The sequence below is a fragment of the Conger conger genome, chromosome 7, assembly GCF_963514075.1.
Source record: "Conger conger chromosome 7, fConCon1.1, whole genome shotgun sequence".
In the NCBI taxonomy this organism is placed as follows: Eukaryota; Metazoa; Chordata; class Actinopteri; order Anguilliformes; family Congridae; genus Conger; species Conger conger.
The window spans coordinates 29,306,902-29,330,355 of NC_083766.1; the positions used below are offsets into that span (position 1 = coordinate 29,306,902).

The 23,454-nt window shown below is 42.6% G+C and overlaps 2 protein-coding genes across 3 annotated transcripts in view; one reads left to right on the forward strand and one right to left on the reverse strand.

Annotated features, from left to right (window-relative positions):
* The first annotated feature begins 4,290 nt into the window (after positions 1-4,290).
* On the forward strand, positions 4,291-19,085 carry tp53 (tumor protein p53). Of its 2 annotated transcripts, XM_061247759.1 has the most exons (12): positions 4,291-4,429; positions 5,424-5,463; positions 7,329-7,469; positions 8,443-8,485; positions 10,099-10,314; positions 13,445-13,631; positions 14,191-14,303; positions 15,026-15,135; positions 15,569-15,705; positions 16,497-16,576; positions 16,667-16,770; positions 17,504-19,085. In XM_061247759.1, the coding sequence occupies exons 3-12, from the start codon at positions 7,390-7,392 to the stop codon at positions 17,598-17,600; spliced, it is 1,167 nt and encodes a 388-aa protein (XP_061103743.1). In that variant the 5' UTR covers positions 4,291-4,429; positions 5,424-5,463; positions 7,329-7,389; the 3' UTR covers positions 17,601-19,085. The 2 variants fall into 2 exon arrangements, with proteins under 2 accessions (XP_061103743.1, XP_061103744.1); XM_061247760.1 differs by lacking the exons at positions 4,291-4,429; positions 5,424-5,463; positions 7,329-7,469; positions 8,443-8,485; positions 10,099-10,314 and adding an exon at positions 10,349-13,053.
* A 1,741-nt stretch (positions 19,086-20,826) lies between these two features.
* Positions 20,827-23,454, reverse strand: part of si:ch211-114c12.5 (E3 ubiquitin-protein ligase TRIM39) — an 11,529-nt gene continuing 8,901 nt past the window's right edge. Inside the window, exons 9-11 of the mRNA XM_061250398.1 lie at positions 23,323-23,349; positions 22,397-22,423; positions 20,827-22,290 (exon numbers count right to left, since the gene is read on the reverse strand). Of these exons, the coding sequence (XP_061106382.1) occupies positions 21,782-22,290; positions 22,397-22,423; positions 23,323-23,349 (563 nt within the window). The 3' untranslated portion in view covers positions 20,827-21,781. The remainder of the gene's footprint in view (positions 22,291-22,396; positions 22,424-23,322; positions 23,350-23,454) is intronic.

Sequence of the window (23,454 nt, forward strand, 5' to 3'; positions counted from 1 at the left end):
CAATGCATCAGGTGGTACAGCTCTACATGTAGCTACATTTTGGAACAATAAATAAGTAAAACAACAAAACAGTGTATTATCATTGGGTATGGTGCAAAAACATAGTGCCCTCCAAAAGTATGGCCCTCCTTAAGAACTTAAGGTATTTGGATTTGAGATCAAAGGCTGAATATGAGACAAAAGTATAGGCAATAGCCTTTTATTTCATGGTATTTACATGTGTTTTACCATTGTACACAAACCACTGTCTTTGTTCTGAGTCCTTCATTTCCTATCCTGAGTTCTCAAACTTTCTCTCCCCTTTGTCTGCAGTCTCTCATTTCCACACACCTCTAATTCATGTGACCCATTTGGGTATCCTTTGATTATAGATCATAGCAATTAATATCATAAAGACTTTCTTTAGCCATATGCAACAAATGTCATAAGAGGATTCGCAAACATACACTTGAGGCATATCAACCCATTTTATTTAGTAAACATATCCAAATATGACAGGCATTCAATAAGACAAGTGTGGAGGGAGATTGAGCAGAAGTTGATTCAGCAGTACATTCAGCAGTACATGAGGTACATGAGAAGACAGATCTTATTTTAAGCTTTTATTTCCTGGTATTACTATCTCGATTTGTTAAACAACTTAGGACATATCACCTTTTGTATCAGACCACACAATTTTCAGGTGAGCAAAAGTATTGGAACACCTAACCCCCAATTGCTCCTGACTAGCTGGTTGGTGCCTTACATGGCAGCCAATCGCCATTGGTGTGTGTGTGTGTGTGTGTGTGTGTGTATGAATGGGCCAGACTGGTCAAAGCTGACAGGAAGGTGACAGTAATGCAAATAACCACATATTACAACACCCCTCCCACCATCCACTGTCACCTGTCGACGGAACCTATGCCACCTGTCTTCCTCCACCCTCTCATCTACAATCCTCTCCTCCCTACCATCCGCGGAGTCTTTCTCTCGACTGTCTCCCGATGATGCGGCTACAACTCTCATGTCCTCCCTCTCATCTTCCTTTGACTCTCTGTGTCTCCTCACCACAAAACTAGCTCGGGCCTCCCCCCCCAGTCCTTGGCTTTCTGATGCTCTACGAGCTGTCTGAACCGAACTGCGGGCGGCGGAGAGAAAATGGAAAAGGTCCTGTCTCCCCAGTGATATGGCTTCCTTCCATGCCCTCTTATCATCTTTCCATTCCTCTGTCTCTCTAGCTAAATCTTCCTTCTTTCACTCGAAAATTAACGCGGCCGCTTCTAATCCCCGCAAACTGTTTTCAACTTTCTCCTCTCTTCTGGCCCCCCCTCCCCCCCACCCCCTTCATCACTCACACCTGATGACTTTGTCTCCTTCTTTGAAAAGAAGGTCGATGCTATTCACAATTCCTTCTCCCAACCCTCCACCCCTACTGACCCTCCTATCCTCCCCAACTCCCTAACCTCCTTTTCTCCCCTCTCTGACGCCGACACACTGAAACTCCTTACTTCCCACCGCCCGACCACCTGTCCTCTTGACCCCATCCCCTCTCCCCTCCTAAAAATCTATATCTGATGACATTCTCCCTTTTCTCTCCTCTCTAATCAACACCTCCCTCTCTTCCGGCACCATGCCCTCTTCCCTGAAGAGGGCCAGAGTCACTCCCCTGCTCAAAAAAGCTACTCTTGACCCCTCTGCCCTGAACAACTACCGGCCTGTCTCTCTTCTTCCCTTTCTCGCTAAAACTCTGGAACGGGCGGTCTGCTCCCAACTGTCCACTTATCTTCTCCAGAACAATCTCCATGACCCCAACCAGTCTGGCTTCAAGAGTGGCCACTCCACTGAAACCGCCCTGCTCGCGGTCACTGAGGCACTCCACTCTGCTAAAGCAAAATCCCTCTCCTCTGTCCTTATCTTCCTCGACCTGTCGGCCGCCTTCGATACAGTCAACCATGAGATTCTGCTCTCATCGCTGTCTGGGATGGGTGTCACAGGGTCTGCACTCGCTTGGTTTTCCTCCTACCTCTCTGGTCGCTCCTACCAGGTGACTTGGAGGGGCTCAGTCTCCAACCCTCACCCCCTACGAACTGGAGTCCCGCAGGGCTCGGTTCTTGGGCCTCTCCTCTTCTCGCTATACACCATGTCTCTTGGTTCTGTTATCTCTTCCCATGGCTTTTCTTATCATTCCTACGCTGATGACACCCAACTCTTCATTTCCTTCCCCCCCGACACCCAAGTCACCACACGGATCTCTGCCTGCTTGGCTGATATCTCTGCGTGGATGACTTCCCACCACCTGAAGCTCAACCTTGCCAAAACTGAGCTTCTCTACATCCCTGCTAAGTCCTCTCCGTCAATCGACCTCTCATTGACTGTTGAGGACTTTGTAGTTTCCTCCTCCCATACGGCAAAGAATCTTGGGGTGACTCTTGATAACTGCCTCACCCTGGCTCCACAAGTATCCTCCACTGCCAGAACCTGCAGGTTCTTTCTGTATAATATACGCCGTATCCGTCATCTCCTGACTGAGAAAGCCACCCAGCTCCTAGTCCAGGCGCTCGTCATTTCCCGCCTGGATTACTGCAACTCCCTCCTAGCCGGTCTCCCAGCGTGTGCCATCAAGCCCCTCCAGCTGGTCCAGAATGCTGCAGCCCGCCTGATCACCAGTCAGCCCAGGTCAGCTCATGTCACCCCGCTTCTCATTGGCCTCCACTGGCTTCCTATTGCCGCACGCATCCGTTTCAAGGCCCTAGTGTTGGCATTTCAGGCTGCGAAGGGGACTGCCCCACCTTACATACAATCCCTGATCACTCCCTACTCCCCAGCTAGACCACTCCGGTCTGCCAGCTCTGGTCGCCTTATGGTTCCCTCTCTACGTGCACCTGGCGGTCGAGCTGCACGTTCACGCCTGTTTTCCGTTCTGGTTCCTCAGTGGTGGAATGACTTGCCTACCACTGTCAGAACAGCAGAATCCCTCCCCCTATTTCGACGCAGACTCAAAACCCACCTTTTCAAACTCTACCTTAGTCCTCCCTCCTGATTTCCCCTGCCCCTCCTTTCTGATATCCCTATCCTTGTCTAACCCCCCCCCCCAAAAAATAAATAAATAAATAAAATATTTAAAAAATAAAAATATGCACTTATGATGACAACTATGTTTAGAACAGCAATTCATGTGTATTTTGCTAGTTTCTGGATGTGATGCTTTGACTTATGGTAGAACCTATGCCCTTGTAAATCGCTTTGGATTAAAAGCGTCTGCCAAATGACTAAAATGTTAAAAAAAAATGTAATGGTATGCAAAAGAGCATCTCTGAACAGACAACGCATCAAGTGGATAGGCTACATCAGTAGAATTCTAATAAATACCTACTAAAGTGCTCACTGAGTGTATATTTTGGCTATAAATTGTACAAGGAAAGTGACATGAAGGGGGATGAAATTCATGGAATTTCGGCAAAAGCATTTTGAGGTGCCGGGATGCAGAAATAGAATGGGGGAAGAGAGTATAATCAAGTGGGTATACCAATCTATATTTGCAAATCACCCGAAGAAGTGTCCGGTGGTCCAAAACTGCCAACAGCTTATGCCTACTATTGAGCATACAAGTTGCTTAAGTTGTAAACAACTTGTATGCTCAATAGTAGGCAGGCTGCTTGGAACACGGCCCTAGGGTGCCTGGCTGTGTTAAATTGACCTTTTTGAACAGCAACCAGGGCCACTTTCACCACCGACAAAACATAGCAAAACGTTTATTTAAGCAGTTGAAAATCCTGTTGCAAACAGTGGGCGGACTGACTGACATAGTAGCGGTTTGCTCCTATGGCGTCTGAGAAGGCGTTCTCCGGCCTCTAAAGCATAGGCCTATCATTGTTGATAGGGCTACGCTCCCGGCACACCCACGAAACGGGAGCAAACATACCTCAAAGCCTGTAGGGAGAAAACATACATCAAACATTCAACACTGAAACCGTAGCAAAACCCTTTTCAGATGCACCAGGGTTCTGATGACCCATGTGGTTGAAATGTCACTAAAGTCCGTCTATTCTGCACCCAAATTGCAAGACTTGGGCTGCAAACCCAATCTGACGAGCAACATTGATGCCATTAACCAATGAGCTTGAAAATGGTGATGACAATAATTATAATGAACAATTAAACAAACATGCGCTGCCGAAGCTGTAATGCAAGATTTCACGGATAAAACCAAAACGTTTTCATGCCTTATGCCGCTTTTTAATTCGAAAATACGATATTCTTTCCTGGTTGGAAGGCGTCTACGGTCACGTGACGAAACATAATAACTCCTCCCCCTTTCCGGTCAGTTTTTGGGGAATCCCCACAGCATGGTTATTCATCCGATTGACTGAGAAAAAGAAGTCGGAGAAAATAAATCAAAACATTCGACGTTCTGGCATCGGACGACTGCATTAACCCGACGGAATCCGAGGTAGCTCCCGTGGATTTGAAAGCCGATTTACCCGTTACGTATTTTACAATCACGTTAGCTCACACTTGAATTAACTTTAGCTAACGTTATCTAGTCTAACCGAAAGTTAAATGGCCCACTTTAGGAGTGAGCGGCCTTCTGCGAGTGTTGTTTTAATTGCCCATGAAAACTTGGTTAGTCTGTTTCTTGGTTAATGAGCTTAGGTGGGAAAAATCATATTTGCTGTTAGGTAATTAGTCAGCTAAATGCATGTTCGTTCTTATAAAGTTTCTGGCTAATTGGTTTAGCTTGCTACTAGCTAAAGGCTACAGTTGTTATTGTTGGCGTTAAGTTGGGGCAGCCTAGCTTCGTTCGTTAGCTTCGTCTAAATAGGTCAAGTTTTTTGTGAACGTTAGCTAGCTTTATCTATATTATATATGTTGGCTCATGTTAGATGATTATATTTGGATTTTCTTGCATTGTCTCTTCGTATTCCGGAGTTGTGAACGTTTAACGTTGGGTGACGTTAGCAAGCTTTAATAACCACATAAATGTTAACAACTGCGGTCGATACTCTAATGTTATCGTACTTTAGCACGCTATCAGTAGATAAAACTATTTTAACTGTAAATTGAAATCGTTTAAAAGGTTATTGATTTTTGATCTTTTGGCTATGAATGGCTCCATATGATCGCAAGACTATCAGGCCTCACAACAATCTAGCGAAAATGGTAGTGCTAGCTATAACTTTAACTGTTAATTGATTTAGCGCACGTTAAGACAATATTTTGCTCTGATAATTTAGCTAGGTCCCTTTAGTTACTTAGAGGGGCCTCTTTTGACTAGCTAACAATTTCACTCTTTGCTCTTCTGTGTAATCGGACCTTTAATATTATATACATTTTTATTTAGCTGATTATCCGTGGGGAACAAACACTATACTTTTAAAAATAGTATGCAAAATCCAGCAATGTTAAACCATTGTTCTGTTTAAATGTGCTATTTCTCCTTGCAGTGCTAGCCAAGAAGCTTGGAAAACAGGATTAACGTTACCGGTTAGTGTTTTCAGCCTCTTTTAACAAAAATGTTCACATGTAATATCCAGTTATTATGATTGGTACTGAACGATGAGCATGGAAATTGGGGAATTTTACTGCATTGATCCCTGGTTTTAAATTTAGCAAGAGGGGCGGGGCAGTTACTGGCTTTGATGGTGCATGATGTTTGGGCCAGTGTCAAAATGTTGCAATCCTGTCTACTTCGAGCTGACCCTCATGTCCTGAAGCGGCGTCCAGCCAAAAGCAAAATAAAAGGAAGGACAATATCCGGTCAGCACAAAATGTAAAACTCTTTGCAATATGTGGTAGCCAGGTAACGAAAAAGCAACATTATATCAAGTCAGCTCGCCATGACACAAGTTAGATTACAAATTAACTAGCTAGCTAGTTAGCAAACATAGCTAGATGGAGTAATTAACAACAACTTTGCCAGGAATATTCATTTTCAACATTGCACTGCTGTACAATAATACAAGCTCATTGGTTGAAAATTGGTTCTAATTGCCACAGCCAATGGCGTGGGGGCTCATTCTGATTGTTAGCTGCCCAAATTGCACTCCAGACAAGCGATCACTGAAACTCTGTATACTATTGCTTATTATCCAAGCGAAGACTACATATCAAGTGATATAAGAATACCAGTTCGCCATCGGTAGCAACAAGCAAAATTAGCCATAGTTAGCTCGACAAATTTACAAATATCCACCTGAAGCAATACGCACATGGTAGCCAGCCTATGCCAGCATTGTGCCTCAGGTGGATATTTGTAAATTCGGCAAACTACCTAATAGCCTATTTGCTTGTTGCTTCCGATAACGAACTGGCATCTTTTTATCACTAGATGGGTATTCTTCTCTTGGATAATAACCAATAGTATACAGCGTTTCAGTGATCGTTGTCTGGAGTTCAATTTGGGCAGCTACACATTCCTCTCTCTTTACGTGTTCAATCATGCGCTTTTAGCTAAACTTTTATTTGTCTCAAACTGTAAGTTACAGTTGCATTGTTTGTGTTAGGCTATCATATCTTCGTTATATAGCCAGCTAGTTACATAGCCAAATACGTTGCTTGCTCATAATATAGTTGGTTAGCTAAAGTGAAAACTTCAGAAAGTCAAATAATATAAATAGTGTTGTGTAGCGCACTAAAGTTAACATTTCATAAAGTGACCTGTTTGGCGAACATTTTCTTACTAGAACACTACGAGAAGACGGCAGGCTCTGTCGCGTTTGTCACGTCAGCTTTCCAAAACAGTACATGAGAACACTGAACTGTATAATAACGCTTTATATTATGCGTTATATTGATAAACTGTGGGAAATATAAACAGTGTTTGAGGGTGTTTGTTGCTGCAATTCCTCTCTTGACCAAGTCTGAAATTACCTATTGTACCTTTTACCCTACATGGCTAGTTTGGTCATCGTCAGGTAGTTTCCGGTGTATCAAGGTAACAAGCCATCTAACTTCAGTTTTTTTATTTTTTTAAAGATATTTTTTAGGCCCTTTTCAGCTTTATTGGACAGTATAGTATAGAGAGACAGGAAGAGTGGGAGCGAGAGAGAGGGAAAGACATGACAAATGTCAGACGGTCGGATTCGAACCGTCGACGTCGCGGCTCGCAATGAGCATGCGGTCAGTGCTCTACAGGCTGCGCCACCGGTTTAACGGTGATGTATATCTAATGTTTGGTAAATGACATGTCATATCAGGTAGATGCATGTTAATCACTATTCTACATTTTCACATTTATGTGTTCCGTGTAAAATATGGTAAAGTGTTAGCAATGTTGTGTGTTGAAATATGTTAAATTGAAGGTTATTTGTCCCAAGATTTCCCCACTATTAACTGCATCCTCTCCCTAGCTTAGTGCTGCCTGTCTGGCTTGTGTGCTTCGGCGGTCAAGCACACCGGAGAGGAGCCAAAATGACTGACCAGGAGTGCCCTGGGACCCTTGATTATAACCTGAGCCAGGACGAGACTTTTCAGGCCCTTTGGAACACTGTGTAAGTACCTCACTATAGCGTGTCCTCCCTCATGCTTGGTACGAATGCTCCAATGCATGACCAGGACTAGAGCTGCAGTCACATTAGTGTGTACCACAGAACCTGGTGCAGACCCGTATGAGTGGGAATTATGGGAGCTTTGATGTTTTCCCAGTTGTTTCAGTTGTTCCTGATTTAAAGGCATACTATGTCATGTTTTTACCATGAATATATACTACATTAGCGATTCTCAGTCATATATGTGATGCACTGTGATCTTTGCTCATTTGCAAAATGCATTACATTACATGTCATTTGGCTGACGCTTTTTCCTAAGTGTCTTATCATTGATTAGACTAAGCAGGAGACAATCCTCCCCTGGAGCAATGCAGACTTGAGGGCCTTGCTCAATGACCCAGCGGCTACACCTTGCAGGTCCCAGTCATGTACCTTAACCACTACACTACAGGGCGCCCGCTTGCATGCTCCTGTGCCTGTTTTTATTATTATTATTATTATTATTAATTTATTTTTTTTCCTCTTCTAAAATGTGTTTGGGATGTTTCTGGGTGGGGTAGGGTGGTTCTGGCTGCAGAGCCTGTCACATAGCTAGCTACTGCGATGGCAGAGATGAAGACGGACAAGTACAGCAAAGCTACCAGCTGACATGGCTTGTTCAAAACCTTGGTGGAATGGTGGTGAATGGATTGTAAACACAGGGACCACAGCAAGGCTTTAATCAGGAAATGTAGACCCTCAGACCAATGTCTATAGGGCCTTGCTGAACGTTGTGCTGTCAGCAGTGAGAGAGTGTGCTGCTCTTTCTGCAAGCTTATCACATACCTTCATCCAATATCTCTGTCTGAATTTCCTGAAATTCTGTAGAAGTCACATCCCTGAGTGAATCAGGAGTCACATTCCTCACTCTAGAGTATGGGAAGCAGGTTCAATGCTGTCAATCATGGTTACTATTCATTTTTTGTTTAATTTCTAGGACTGTTACCAACGAAGATGGGGCGTGGGCAAGTCTGGATAATGTAAGTTTGCCTGATGCACTTAATTGTGGCCATTTGCCATTACAAATATACCTCTATATATCTGGAAAATGTATCTATTTTTGTATTGCGTAGTAATCAAACTATTGGCACAACTATCAATGTTTAGACAGAATCTGTTCCTTCTGAATGCAGTACAACTATCCTACCAAGCCCCACCATAACCTTGCTTAGAGGAGTACTGTACTCATAAGAATTGGGTGAAAGCAGTCCTGCTTGAACCTTCTCATTGGCTAGAGAAGCTATCTTTATAAAAAAACAAGATTTTAACCTTGCAATATACATGGAATTATTGGGACATGTTCATGTGGATTTCCTCAGTTATGTAAACATTTTGAAATCTATTGGTAAAATGATACATCTGTGATCATAATCACAATTTTTTGGAGCTGCCTTTCAATTCTGAAATGACACCAAGGTTTGAATTCTCACACCCATTCAAGAGTCTATATGCCAAACTCCCTTTTGGTGCAAAGTTGGGCTTTCTGATGCTTGACCGGTCATCGTAAAGTTTCAGTACTGCCAATTCTACCAAAACAACCAGGAAATGTGGCTAACACCTAGCTGAAGTTAGAAACCACAATTAAAATATTTTACTGAGTTGAGTAGCTTGCTAAAGTTGTCGATGTATGTATATTTTACAACAAGTTACACTATATTCTTTCATTTTGCTTGTGTGCTGAATACCACATTATTACCACACATAGATTTTACATCAGTTAACAAATGTGTTCATGTTGTAAGCCATCTAACTGTAGTTGAACAAATGTTGGATTTTCTTTTTTGGATTGAGGACATTTTGTATTCAGTGTTCAGATCAAATTATAGGTACATTTTTGTGGACCCACCCCTAGGTGGCAGAAGTGGTACAGATCCATCCATCCATCCATCCATCCATCCATCCATCCATTATCTTAACCCGCTTATCCTGAATAGGGTCACAGGGGGGCTGGAGCCTATCCCAGCATACATTGGGCGAAAGGCAGAAATATACCCTGGACAGGTCACCAGTCCATCGCAGTCCCACACACCATTCACTCACACACTCATACCTATGGGCAATTTAGACTCTCCAATCAGCCTAACCTGCGTGTCTTTGGACTGTGGGAGGAAACCGGAGTACCCAGAGGAAACCCACGCAAACACGGGGAGAACATGCAAACTCCGCACAGAGAGACCCCGGCCTACGGGGATTTGAACCCAGGACCTCCTTGCTGTGAGGCGGCAGAGCTACCCACTGCACCATCCGTGCCACCCCAGATTTATCCGCGCAAGATGATATAATCTGTTCCCCAACCATGAATGGAGTGCTTGCAGTCACAGTCTCTCTCTAACCTTCACCCCAGGATGTTGTCAGAGAGCGTGTAAGCACAGGGAAGTGTATCAAGGGCAGCTCAATAGGCCCTACAGTTATACATCGTCCACACTGTTACAGTCTCATATAGCTGTTCATGTGTTTAAGTCGACTCCTACCTCATTTTGGACATTGATTATAAATCGACCCGACCCTCACACGCATGTATACATGCTAGTTAATAGATATGCAAGTTATGCCAATTCTAACATAGGAAGGGGACCCTGTCTTTGATACGCAGTACCTTGGGAGCAGCGGGTTTGATGAGAACCTGTTTGACGTCCCAGCCACCCCAGCCACCCCAGCCACCCCAGCCCCCCCTCAGCCCTCGGGCTCCACCATGGACAGTGGGGCCCCTCCGGCCTCCACCGTGCTGACCACCTCAGACTACCCTGGAGAGCTTGGGTTCCTGCTGCGCTTTCAAAAATCAAGCACTGCCAAGTCCGTCACGTCCACAGTGAGTCCCCACACCTCTGCCTTACAGATATGCCCACTCCTGAATTGCGTCGTTTCCGCGTGTGTGTGTATGTGGGGCAGTCTTTATTTTATTCACTACACAACAGCATTTTTATTTTTATTTTTTTCCATTAAATTAAATTTTTGCTTCATTTTGTGTGAAGAGTTACGATCAGACATGGTACTTGTAATAGAAAATAAACATTTCAAATTGTTTTTTTAAGTTTCAGCAGAGTGAAGAAAAGTTGAGAATTCTGTATTGCAGCATAAATTTACATGATTTATTGCAGCGTCATACATTTTTACAGAACTTCCTTTTAACTTTGAATTACTTTTAATATGTAAATAATATTTAAGATGCATTTAGACTGTGATGATTTGGCAAATGTTCGCCATGTGTAATTCCCATTACAGCAATATTCCAAAGGCATGAAATTGGTCATGCATTTAATGTACATGTAGTTTACAAGTGGTTTTTAACTGGAATCTGGCATCATTCACGCTGTAGCCCATTGTGGTTTTCTATGCTACACTTCTCATTTTGTCTCGCTCTTAAACCGTGTGAATTTAGTAGGAAATTATTATATAATTTCCCGTAATATATTTTTATTTGTGTTTTCCATCTTATTTGTGTTGTTCTATTCACTATTATTCTATTTGTCTAAATCTCATTACAGTTTTGTATTGAGTTTTAGGTTATAATTGAGAAAAGGCTGCACTATAGATTTTTTTTTTAAAGCTTTATTCTATTTTATTTAGTTAAACTTAAACTTATTAACTGAGCCACCAAAAATCGTACTCAGTCTCGATATAAAATTAAAAGATGGAATTCAGGAGAATTACCTGCTGAAAGGCAGAAATTTGATGGTGGCGTGGTCCTGTGTCCATTGTCCGTGTGCGCCGCGGCATTCCGGAAATCCGCGATACGTGTCTTTGGAGTACGTTCACATCTCCATGGCAATTGAAGGGCTATTGGTGGGCGATAATGGGACATTGATTATTTGGTGGATGGCCATTATCGCGAGGGAAGGTCCAGTCCAGGCCTCCCACAGCTTCATTAGCAGCCCATGGCGTTTAGCAAAGAATGGCACAGACATGACGGGGCATGTCCTCTAGTTGCTAAATTTCTTTAGTCATTTCTGGCAAGGAGAGGGTTAATAAAGCGCCACCCCCGCCCCGCTCCACCAATGCTGTCTCTCCACGTGCGGTTCATTGTCTCCCCTCATTCGGTTAATTTCCTGCGGGCCTTTGTCATTTCAGCTTGCTATTATTTTCATCTTTTACTCATCGAGAGGGAGAGATGGATATTTTATTTATAAAGTTGCAGGTATGTTCTTTGGAAATATATTACTGATAATGACACCGTACACTCATACAGACACACGTGCACGTGTCCAGTCTGATTCGGACTGGGAATGAGGCTGTTCACGGTGGTGCATACATGCCCAGTGGTTACTCACTGGTGCGTACTTAAGTATTAGCACTGTATTAAGTGTAGCACTGTCTGGAGGGCAGCATCTCTCGGCCGTGCGATTTCCTCCCTGAGTGTGCTGGGGATTGATCCCTGCAGGCACTGTCAGCTGTGGGTCCTTCTGCAGCTGCCTGAATGAGGAGCACAGACTGTTCCGCTGTCCTTTTTAAAAAATAAATAAAAGCATTAATTAATAAAAAATGTGTTCAAGCTCATTTAATTTTGTAGCCAGGGTTCCAAACAAACTGATTCGGTGAAAGACGGGACATTCCTTTTAAATTAAATCCAAGTTAATACGCACATTCAGTTTAAGGTGCTGGAAAAATAAGCTGTTGTTACTGTTAAACCTAGGTGTGTACATTTGTTTTCAGTTAGCATAATTGCAGCGTAGTTTGTCCATCTTTGATTATATGTCGGCTGTGATTATCACATTTTATTAAGTTCTCCGTAGTCTGTGGGAATAGGAAATAGGGAATGTAATCCATTCCTAAAGTATGCTGAAGGTAAAATATAAATATTTTTATTTCATATCAATCAGGAGATTTTTTTGGTTTGAACGGCAATAACTGAGAGTATTTATAAATGGTTATCCATTTTTAAACGTACTCTCACTGAATATTATTTTTAAGATGGTGGGTTCACAAACTTAGGGTTGGGTGGGTGTATGTGTCCTACTCTGTAAATTGAAAAATTGAGTGCTCACAAATGCACAATTTGTGAATTGAGACTTGTGATATATACAAAAAATGTTCCAGTTAAAACATGAAAATCACACAATCAAAACAATATATACAAAACAATACCTGAAAGATTAGAGAATTATATGTTTGTGTCCAAAACAAAGTTCTAATTGTTTAATTCTGTATTTTAGCACACACCCAAAGTCCATGACAAATCACTAGCTAGCATATGACTCTGCTGGTTTTAAAGAACTCCTGCAGTAAGGCATGCCAGGACTTGTTTGAGTGTGGTCGGGGGAGGGATGTCAGAAAGAGCCTTACATGACCAGTTGGAGCACTGTGATTGGTGTATGGCCATTAAAGCTCATGATCCTGGAATGATTTTGCCAGAATAATGGTTGCATAAGTCTAGGATATGACCAAACAGAACCTTCAGTTGGAAAAGCGTCCTGGCTCCTGTCCTGTTGATGTGGAATAAGTGGAGATGACAGTTTTGCATGGCGATGAGAGCTGGGTCGTGGTGCCTGCCTGTTTTACCAGCCTTCGCATGCTGCAGTGGCTGAGGCATGTATTGATGATTTTTCAGAAGGTAAGAGGCTGTCGGCTTAGGTGCTTCTGTTCGTATAATGCTAATATTTCACTGCAGTTTTCCCGCGGGGCTTTGAGAAGAGTGCAGTGAGGATGAACAGCTCAGAGATGAGATTTGTCTTATGCTTTCCGGAGGGCTAAAGTGAAAACTTTGAAGGCTTGCTGAACATAAGGAGCCGATCTGCGGGCTCCTCTGCACAAACTGCCCTTTGCCTTTGTTCCGTGTGTCCAGGCAATATAATAATTGGACAATTAGAATTTAATTTTTATTTATTTATTATTTTTTTGAGATGTGTGTGTGGCTTGGGTTGTGTGTCTTTATTGGTGCTCATTAATACTCGTTGAATGAATTCTGTAATATTGAATGGGCTGTTCTTCTGTCCCCCCCCCAGTATTCACCAGAGCTCAATAAGCTGTTCTGCCAGCTTGCGAAGACGTGCCCCGTGCAGATGCAGGTGACCTGTGCCCCTCCCCCCGGGGCCGTCCTGCGCGCCACTGCCGTCTACAAGAAATCTGAACACGTGGCCGAGGTGGTCCGCCGCTGTCCCCACCACGAACGGACCCCCGAAAACAACGACGGTAAAGTCGGAGAGACGCACGCATGCAAACCAGCTAATCGCAGACCCTCACCATCTCCCGCACTCACCTGGGTTATCTTCAGTCGCCATTTTCTGGCAGGACAACGCAGTATCGCTGTCACTGGGAGATAATAATTAAATTGCTTGATTAAATAAGCCTGATGAGGACTTTGACCAGGACAACAGGGTAACATCATTATTATACAGTTGATGTCTGCATTCTTTATGGCAGTTGAGGAGATGTGGGAGTAAATTTACTGCTGTAGGAAATCACTCATTCACTCTGCTGTTGCACGGCATGGAAATGTTTCCAAGCAATGAGCATTAATTATTAGAAATTAATGTTGTTTCATTGATTTATCCCAAATATTTAAGTGCAAATACTGCTCACACAGAGATGGAGCAGGTTATCCCTGTTGGATACATAAACACTGTTCATCAATTTAACACTGTATACAGAGTACAGCTATTATGACTGTGGAGAATGTCATTTGGAAGGTGAATGGGAGAAACTCAAAATGGAATCTTGCCTGAAAAGCTTTCCTCTCCTCCTCCACCAGACTCTACCCCCCGTAGTCACCTGATTCGGGTGGAGGGCAGCCAGCGTGCCTATTACACCGAAGACAGCAACACCCGGAGACACAGCGTCCTGGTGCCCTATGAGCCCCCACAGGTATGCCCTCATCGGTGTGAGGGAGTGCCCTCTGATACCAGCTGTCTTGAGTTAACACCTTGGTGAAGATGGTTGACCATCTAAAAGCTTGACCTTATAGTGTTGAGTGAACACTGGAGAAGTTGAGATGGGAAATTGGCTTTGGAGCATGTCTCAAGTAGGGGTACGACCCTTAAAGTTAAACACGTTTTTGGCAGCAGATGCGTGAACAGCTTTGTAATCCTTTAAAAATAAATAATAGTACAATAAAATTATCAACTTTCTGAAATAATTGGTAAAGTAACAGGTCAAAGTGTGTATAGCCTGTTGAGGTTACCCCCGCAACCCACCCCGGTTCGCAATCTCGACTAAGGTGGAGGTGAGGTTAGAGGCCTGGCGGGTAATGCTTCATAGCAAGCTGTGCACCGTCTTTAAGTAGGTCTGCAGCTGTAAAACATTCTTTAGACACACATAAATTAAATGGAATGCTTGGATGAACGCAAGGAGAAATTGAGAACTGTAAAATGTCCCACTCCTAGCTACAATATGTCAAAAAAAGCATAGAATTTACCAAATTTTTGGCGGTTTTGCCTTTCTATTAAGAACCAATCTAGTTACCCTGCGGCTGCAGTGGCAATGGTAGTTTTGGTATGACCTTTGGGTGTTTGTTGAGCCTCAGAAAAAGGGCTCTTGGCTTCCTACATGAGTGGTTTTGATGGACAGGCTCCCTCCTCTCGCCACAGCTGGGCTCAGAGTGCACCACTGTCCTCTACAACTTCATGTGCAACAGCAGCTGCATGGGCGGCATGAACCGCAGGCCCATCCTCACAGTCATCACCCTGGAGACGCAGGAGTGAGTTTCTCACTGTGGCTTTAGCTTTCTGCCGGTCTGTCATGGCGGCCCGTTGCCTTTAGTGTGCAGCGTTGCCATTTTCTTCCATTAGATGTTGCTAATTATTTGTTGAAATGCTAGAAGTCATTAGATGATGTAATGATGTAGAAGCTGTCGATGTAAACATTCTGGTTATATGTGTGCAGTTGTTTAATTTTAATTTTATTTTATTATTTTAATGTAGAGTATTAGTCATACACATGCTAGTGTATGTCTTCATGCATAGTTTTTTTGTCACTTTTTTGCTGATTTTCTAGAATTGTGGAAACATTCCTAGATGTAGCTGCATCTTTCTAAAATGGCGACACTGGATATCCTTGCCTTCCTGCATTTTCTCTGCTTTGACATGGATGTCTCATCTCACACTTGTTCTTTCCCGCCTGTCATCCTGCAGAGGGCTGGTCTTGGGCCGGCGCAGTTTTGAGGTTCGGGTTTGCGCCTGTCCGGGCCGTGACAGGAAGACGGAGGAGGATAACCACAGGAAGCTGCAGGAGAAGAGCGTCACCAAGGCCGCCACCGGCACCAAACGCAGTAAGAGGGGCATCGTGGGACTGCTTTATGGGGCACCAAGGGAGTCAGTGCTGCAGGCCTTTTTTAATCTAGTTTGGTTTTTACCATCAAATCTTTTATTACCTTTGTATTGTTCTTTATTGGCTGTTTTATATAGAAATATTCAATTAGTCGACTGCGTACCACTTTATAAGGTGCCTCTTGTGAAAGTCAGCATAGTTTGAGACGCATAACAGAATCACTGTGCTTGTGAGTTCTACGTGTGAGTGGTGGTTGGACACTGCTGTTGTACTCTTCACCAAAGGCACTTGAAATGTCAGCTGTAATGACAAATTGAATGCTGTTGGCTGGTTATTTAACTTAAACTACTGATTATGGCTGCACAATGACAGTGGCCAATTTAAACAGGTCTACTGTTATCTATGTATGTAATTCCAATCAATGAGGAGTCCGATGCCTAAGATTGGTATATGTTATGTCGCTCTCAAAGTAACAAATATCAGACAGACAAATTACCTCCATTCCTGAAGAGTTATCTTGGAGGGTTCTCCTGACGTCGCAGTCATGATCTTGATATTTGTCTGGGATGCTTATCTGTTCTTCCACTGGCATGGAATAGTAGCCGGAGAAGACAGAAGGTCTTGGTTTTACTTTGAGGTGGTGTGAAATGAGGTTTGGGTGAATGAAAGGCGAGGAAATGTTTCCTTCATGTTCATTGTTTAAAAAAACTTACAATGTTGTATCCTTACATTCTTGTTCCCTCAGGTGAAATGTAATCACTAACCCTCTGTTTTTCCTGCCTGTCTTCCTAGGCCTGCCCGCCTCACGGCCCGATGACAGCAAAAGAACCAAGACCAGCTCCAGTAACGAGGAAGAGATCTTCACCCTGCAGGTTAGACTCAAATCTCACACTACAGCTGTGTCTGTCTGACGACATTGGTGAGGTGCGTGCATGGCTGTAACAGGGCTCCTCCTGCTTCAGGTCCGTGGGAAGGAGAGGTTTGAGATGTTAAAGAAGATCAACGAGTCCCTGGAGCTGAAAGACCTGGTGCCAGCTGCTGATTTGGACAAGTACAGGCAGAAACTGTAAGCGCTCCTCTTCCCATTACTCACCTACACCTACTGTATTTAGCATAGACTCTCAAACTCACATATGCACAGATGCAGTTTTCTATTGTTTCCCACTTGGTCAATTCATTAGAATCTGTACAAAAGATATGCATTCATACTGGGTTTTATCAAGATGATGTGCACTGTTTTTGAAATGTTTTGCTGAATTTGGGATTGCTGATGGGATCACTCCTGGCCCTGAGAACAAGGCGGTTTACGTACTCAGTTTGGGCAGAAGAGGGAAACGGAATTGAACTTTTTTTGTTCTAAATGACAAATGTGTTGACCTCCACCTGTCAGTCAATTTGTTGAAATTTCATGTGGTTGGTTGGATCACAGTTTTGTCTAGATGAGATATAGGAGATTTCAGGAATTGGTATCTGATAGGAGGATTTTTTTGTGCTGTATCCACCTTCCAGGAAGGTTTGACCTCCTTTTTGTGCCAAACTAATGATAAATCATTCAATAGAAAGGTAGCCACATAAAGGATGGAGAAACCAGTAGTGCTAGGTAGCTTTTATTTGGCTGCTTATCTGTCCAACTATCCAGTTATATAGTTTGGCAGAAGCTTGTTCTCCGATGCCTGGCATCCTCTCCAGAGTGCAGGTTCCAGCAATCCCAGTGCGGCCTAACCGTACTGTGTCTACCGTGCCCATCTGACGCTAAGAGGGAAAACATGTTTTCACACGTCCCTGCCCTCCTCCCTCAGGCACTCCAAGAGCACCAGCAAGCGAGAGCGCGAAGGAGTGGAGCCCAAGAAAGGGAAGAAGCGGCTTGTGAAGGAGGAGAAGAGCGACTCCGACTGAACTGGGGAAAAATTTGAAGAAGGAGAGGATTCCATTTCACTTCCGTCTTCTAACAAACAACTGTTATTTGCTATTCTGGGTTGGGGTCAGTTTTGTAATCAGTTCAGTCATTTCAGAAAACTAATAATTGAAATTCAGTGAATTAATTGAAAAATTGTCAGAACAGGGTGGGGCATTCTTTTTTTTCTTTTTTTTTTCTTTTCTGGATTTGGCAGAATTGAAACAGAGTTCACTCTAACCCAGTTTGATATGTAGAGTGAAAGATCCTGGGACACGGGTAACGTTTTAGTGAATGATTATTTGTAGTCTGAATTGGCATACTTTTTAGTTCTCTTCTGTATTGTAGCGTGCAAAATATTATGAGAACCTTTCCAAACTGTACTCTTTAACTGCCTAATAATTTTCTCCGCTGCAGACATTTCCTTATGCCGTTTGTTAAATACCACCCTCGACTAAATGTGTTCCTTACTCTACTGACGCACAAGCTGTTCTATTCCAATTTTTTTGAGGGGGATTTGCGTATATCGCTTTCTGGACCAATTCTTTTCATGGCAGTGAAAAGTGGCGTGAAGAGCATTTTGTATGCATTTCCACCAAGCCTTCCCCCCTCACCTAACTCTTCTCCAGCATTGTGATACATTTTGCCCTCACAATTGCTGTGGCCCTGTGTCTTTGACAAAATGTTGTACTGTACACTGCCATTTGTATATGATTAGTAAATAGTCACTAACTTTCAATTTTATAGTTAAGCATACTAACATTTCCTGTTAGATTTTTTGACCTATCTCCGGATAAATCTTGACAATTTTTATTATTGTGGTCTCAGTTTTACAGCGCGCGAGAGAGAGTCTGGGCTGCATTTTGCGGTTGTGGTTGCCTTCTAATGCAGCTAGACTTCACAGGATCTCACAGTCTGTTACCATAGCTACTGTGCATACTAACCAAATATTTAGCACTGTGGTTATGGGAGTGTAGTTGTAGACTGACTGACTGCCATTTGCAGTCAGTATAGTAATGGAGGATGATGGGCTACAGAGGATAGAAGACCAAATGGTTATCCATGAACAGAGCATGGCGTCAGAGCAGAGAATATCTTTGCTGTTCTTTTGACAGGGCTACTGCTGATTCAGAGGGATGAATGACCGTTAGTGGTGACGTTTCTCCTGTTCCTGTTTTTTATCTTTATTTTTCTACATTTAAAAAAATGTTTGTTGTAGCTTTGTTTGCTTGCAACTTATTTTTCATTATGAAAGTTCCTGCTCACACACACACACACACACACACACACACACACACGCAGGTTTGCCGCGCATGCTTATTTTATTTTTATATTTTTTTAGTGAGTATACACTGCAGTATGCGCAGGCGCACAAACATACCCAAACATATACACACGCACGCTTACACAAACCCCTCTTCATATAGGTAACACTGTTGTCTTTTTCATAAAATAGAAAAGCTAGAAATAAAATTGATGAAAACAAATGTGTGGCAGTTTGTGTGTTTTCAACCAATGTCAAACATGGTGTTTTGGCACATTAGAACCTATATTGGAGTGTGTGTATCCAATCGATGAGCAGTTTTGAGGCTTTAAGGTTATTATCATTCCCGAGCCCTGTTTCTCAAATCTAGATTACTAAATTGGCTGGATAATGCCTGTAGCCCTCCCAAATATGGAGAATACAGTTATCCAGCTATCCATGATTCTGCTTTGTGAAATGCCTCCCCAATTATTCCAGTTATGTACTGTTAGGTTAGAAGCCATACCATTGATATGACTAAATTTATTTATAATACAGGACAAGTAACCCCCAATGCGAAGGCAACTTATAGGATATGAAAGCTCATGAGTGGTCTCATTTTGCAAAAATGCTGTTCTGTACCACTCCTGTGTCTTGCCCACACAAGCTGTATACCCTGAAATGTTATCTTCTGCCCCATATCCTTTACATATATAATATACATTATTTAATGGGATAGAAATTAATTGATGGATTTTAATATGTATTGCAAATTGGCAATTTCTTGTATGAGTTGAAATGTATTATGTATCAATATCAATATTTTAACTGAATGCTTGGACTCAATACCAGGAAACGATACATAAAAACAACAAACTCTAGAGACTAGTGTGTGTGTGTGTGTGTGTGTGTGTGAAAATCCCAGGAGATCAGTTTCTGAGATACTCAAACTACCCTGTCTGCCACCAACAATCATTCCACGGTCAAAGTCACTTAGATCATGTTTTCTGTCATTTTCACCTTCCTATGTTTAGAGCCCATTATACCACAAACTGGTGGTTTTCGGCTGATTGTGTCAAACTTGAGAGCTCTGTACCATCTGACAATGAGCCAGTTAATCACATTTGCATGTGTGGCACATAATGTTTACACTTTAGATTAGGGGATTCTATTAGCAACCAATTAAGACGCAAGAAACCAGGTGTGGTCAGTTGTCTAATAAACTTATTTAATTTATACATTAAGGTCCAATGTGTCCTTAATGTTTACGACACATTTATGAAACCCTGTTTTCAACTGTTGGCACATATAAAAGCAAATGTAATAAATGGCAAATGAACAATGGAGTTGCTGTTATATAGCCATGAAATTACTATTTAATACAGTGATGTTTATACTGCGTGTGCAACCTATATTCCAAAAGCTAATTGTAGCACAAATATTCTATATGACACACTATGTTCTTCAGCACAGAATTTGCTTTCATGTTGCTCATTTGACGATGAGACTTAGCTGGTTTCCAGAGGTACAGTGCAAAGGTGCAAAATACAAACAGTGGATGGAACCATGGATTCTGCCACCTTGCATATTTCATTAGATAACAGTAGAACAGTAGTTTCCCTTAAAGGTTTGCCAGGTTCATTTAATTGGGGTAGTTTGATTTTAAAATGATAGTTTGGTTTTAAAATACACCAGGCTGGTGATAATGATAATTTCAGTAAAGGAGCACTTCTTTTCTGTATTTTTCTCAGGTAATAAAAAAATAACTTCCAATGCTCCATATCATTCATATTATAGAAGGAAATTGTGCACACAAGGTTCATTTGCAGACACCATGTCATCTCGAATAGTGACACCAAAAAAGAGATCTACTGAAATGTTTTCAATTTAATATGTATTCCTTTTATTTATCTGCTCAGTAGTTGTACATTTTTTGGAGAATGGGAATGATTGCACATACAATCAGCTATAAGGGGATAGATTTTTAGTCAGAACTCAGAAGCCAGATAAATGAATTTGGAATTTTAGCAGGGCACATAAACATCCTTTCTACCTCAGTAAACTGCCCAGTGAAGCAGGGCCTTGGTCTCCCGCTAGAAATAAGCCATGTCCCCCAGTACTATCACAGGCCATTGGTTTTACTTTGGGTTTCAGAGTACCCCTGCTTGGCAACCAATGGTTTTACTTCAGCTTCAACCATTGTGTTCAGGAAGACAAAATTACCCTGTATGAACACAACGTAGGTGCTGCCAGGTGGCTTGTCCAGTTAAGGCATCCTGAGCCCCACGATCGAGGAAAGAATCCAAATCAGGCTAGATTATGTATAATTGGCGGAAGAGTTGTTTGCTGTCACCTGTTTTGCAGTAAGGTAATATATACTTCACTGAACCCCATTGGGTCATTTGTTCTCTGCATTTAACCCATCCTGACTGTTTAGGAGCAGTGAGCAGCCACAGTCCCAACCCTTACCCATCCTGATTCACGCTGTAGGGCCAAACCCAAACCCCATGCACTTCACAAATAAAGTGAAAATGGCCACATGGTTATGCATCAGAATACACCTGCATCTGTTCTTTGCATGGAGTCAACACCTCATTATAGCTTCCCTCATGGTATGACTGCTTACAGGGTAATAATTGGACCTTCCTACCACGGGACAAAAAGAGCAAAAACCTCAAAGTTGCACGCATTTGCACTACTGTCTGGTTCTTCAAGGGAGGTATTGCACCACCAACGAAGAAAATCGGTTGAATGAAACGTTGGCATTATATTTTTTTGCTCATATGAAATTATGATTTTTAAAGTGTCATGACTGCCCCTTTTCTTTGTTTTACATGGAACCGGAGGGAGGGGTGCATTGCCATTCTGACTCAACATGAGAGGTCATGGGGTCATGGGCGTGAACTCACCAGGCTACGGGAGGGAGCGATCAGAATTGGGTCAAGAGATAGTAATGAGAGTGCGCCCATCCAGCGGGGCAAAGAGTGGGTAGAGCTTCTCGTGGAAGGTATCAGTGAATGTGAAGATGTGTGACTTGGCCTCCATGTTGTAGAACGATATCTGACCCTCCTCGTAGTCCAGGTAAATGCCCACCTTGCGTGGGACCAGGTGCAGGGGCAGTGGCATCTCAGGCTTGGTGCAGGCATAGAACTGACGGGTGCTTCTCCACAGGGTCCAGTAGCCCTCGCTGGGGTTCATGGGAAAGCGCCCCTGCCTCTTGGAGGACCCCGTGGTCAGACCCACCCTCCAGTAGCCCTTGTTGGCCAGGTCTACCTCCCAGTAGTGCCGGCCGCAGGAGTAGCCCTCCCAGCCCAGCACGCATGGCCAGCTGTCGAAACGCTGCTTGCTGAAGCTGACGTCCGTCTCCGCCAGGGCCTCCTGGACCTTCTTACAGTCGTCAGAGAGCAGCAGCCAAGGGTGGCTGGTCATGGGGTCGAGAGTTACATTTGCTGCACAGGAGGAAAAGACACATTTGTATTTAAGCACTTAGTAGATACTCTCATCCAGAGTGAAAATAAATAATTTTGTTCTGGAAACAAGAGGGAAAATAATTACCTGCTGCACTGTGGATCCAGCTCCAAACTGGGGAAAAAAAGAATCATTTTTAAAAATGTAAAAATGAAATACAACAAAATATACTTATTATAAACAGGAGGTTAAATATATTATAATATATTACAGTGGGGTGCAAAACATTTTCTGCAAATATTTTGCAAAGGATTGCTTTTTATTTTCATTTTTTACTGCTTATAAATTCAATAAAAAAAGGAAAAGGCCCTGTGCAAAAGTTTGGGAACCCTCTAGGATTAGTTACTTTTAAAAAAGATGATTACCAGACCCAGGCCCAGACCCAAGTGAATGACTCGTTAGGGGTTCAATAAGTCAGATGAGTATAATTACAGGGCTGAACTTTTTATTCTGCAGTGGCTGCTCTCTCAGGTGTTAACAACCATGGGTTCCTCTAAAATGTCAGAATGAAGATGGAGAAGGCTACAAAAACTCGAACTACCTCTTTCCACAAACATTAGAAAATGGAAGATAAATTGAACAGTGGAAGTCAAGGCAAGGCCTGGAAGACCAAGAAAGATTTCAAATAGAATGGCCTGAGACCTGGTGAGAAATGTTCACAGGAACCCACACGTCACTGCAAAAGACGATACAATGTTCTTCAGACAACAAAGACCTACATGGCAGATTTGCCAGAAAGAACGACCTCAACACAAAATGAAGCATCTGAAGTTTGCAAAAGAAAACATTGAGGGCACAGGGCCTTTTTCCTTATTTTATTATTTTGGTAACGTTGTACCATTTAGAGGTCAGGTTCGTTTCTGTTCACTTAGATATTAATTGTAAAAGGCTATTTGACCCTGGGGCGCCCACATTTTTGCATGCCACTGTATATTCATAACTAATATGCAGCATAAGCAATATTTTACTGGATAATATTTCTCACACAATTATTCAAGAGGGAAAATAATTACCTGAATTTGGGATGTATTTTTGCATTCCTGAAACCAGAACAGTTTCTGGATTAAGTTGGTTTTTAGGGTCAACAAGAATATACAAACAAATAAAAATGTAGAAACAAACATTTAATAAAAAAAGGAAATAAT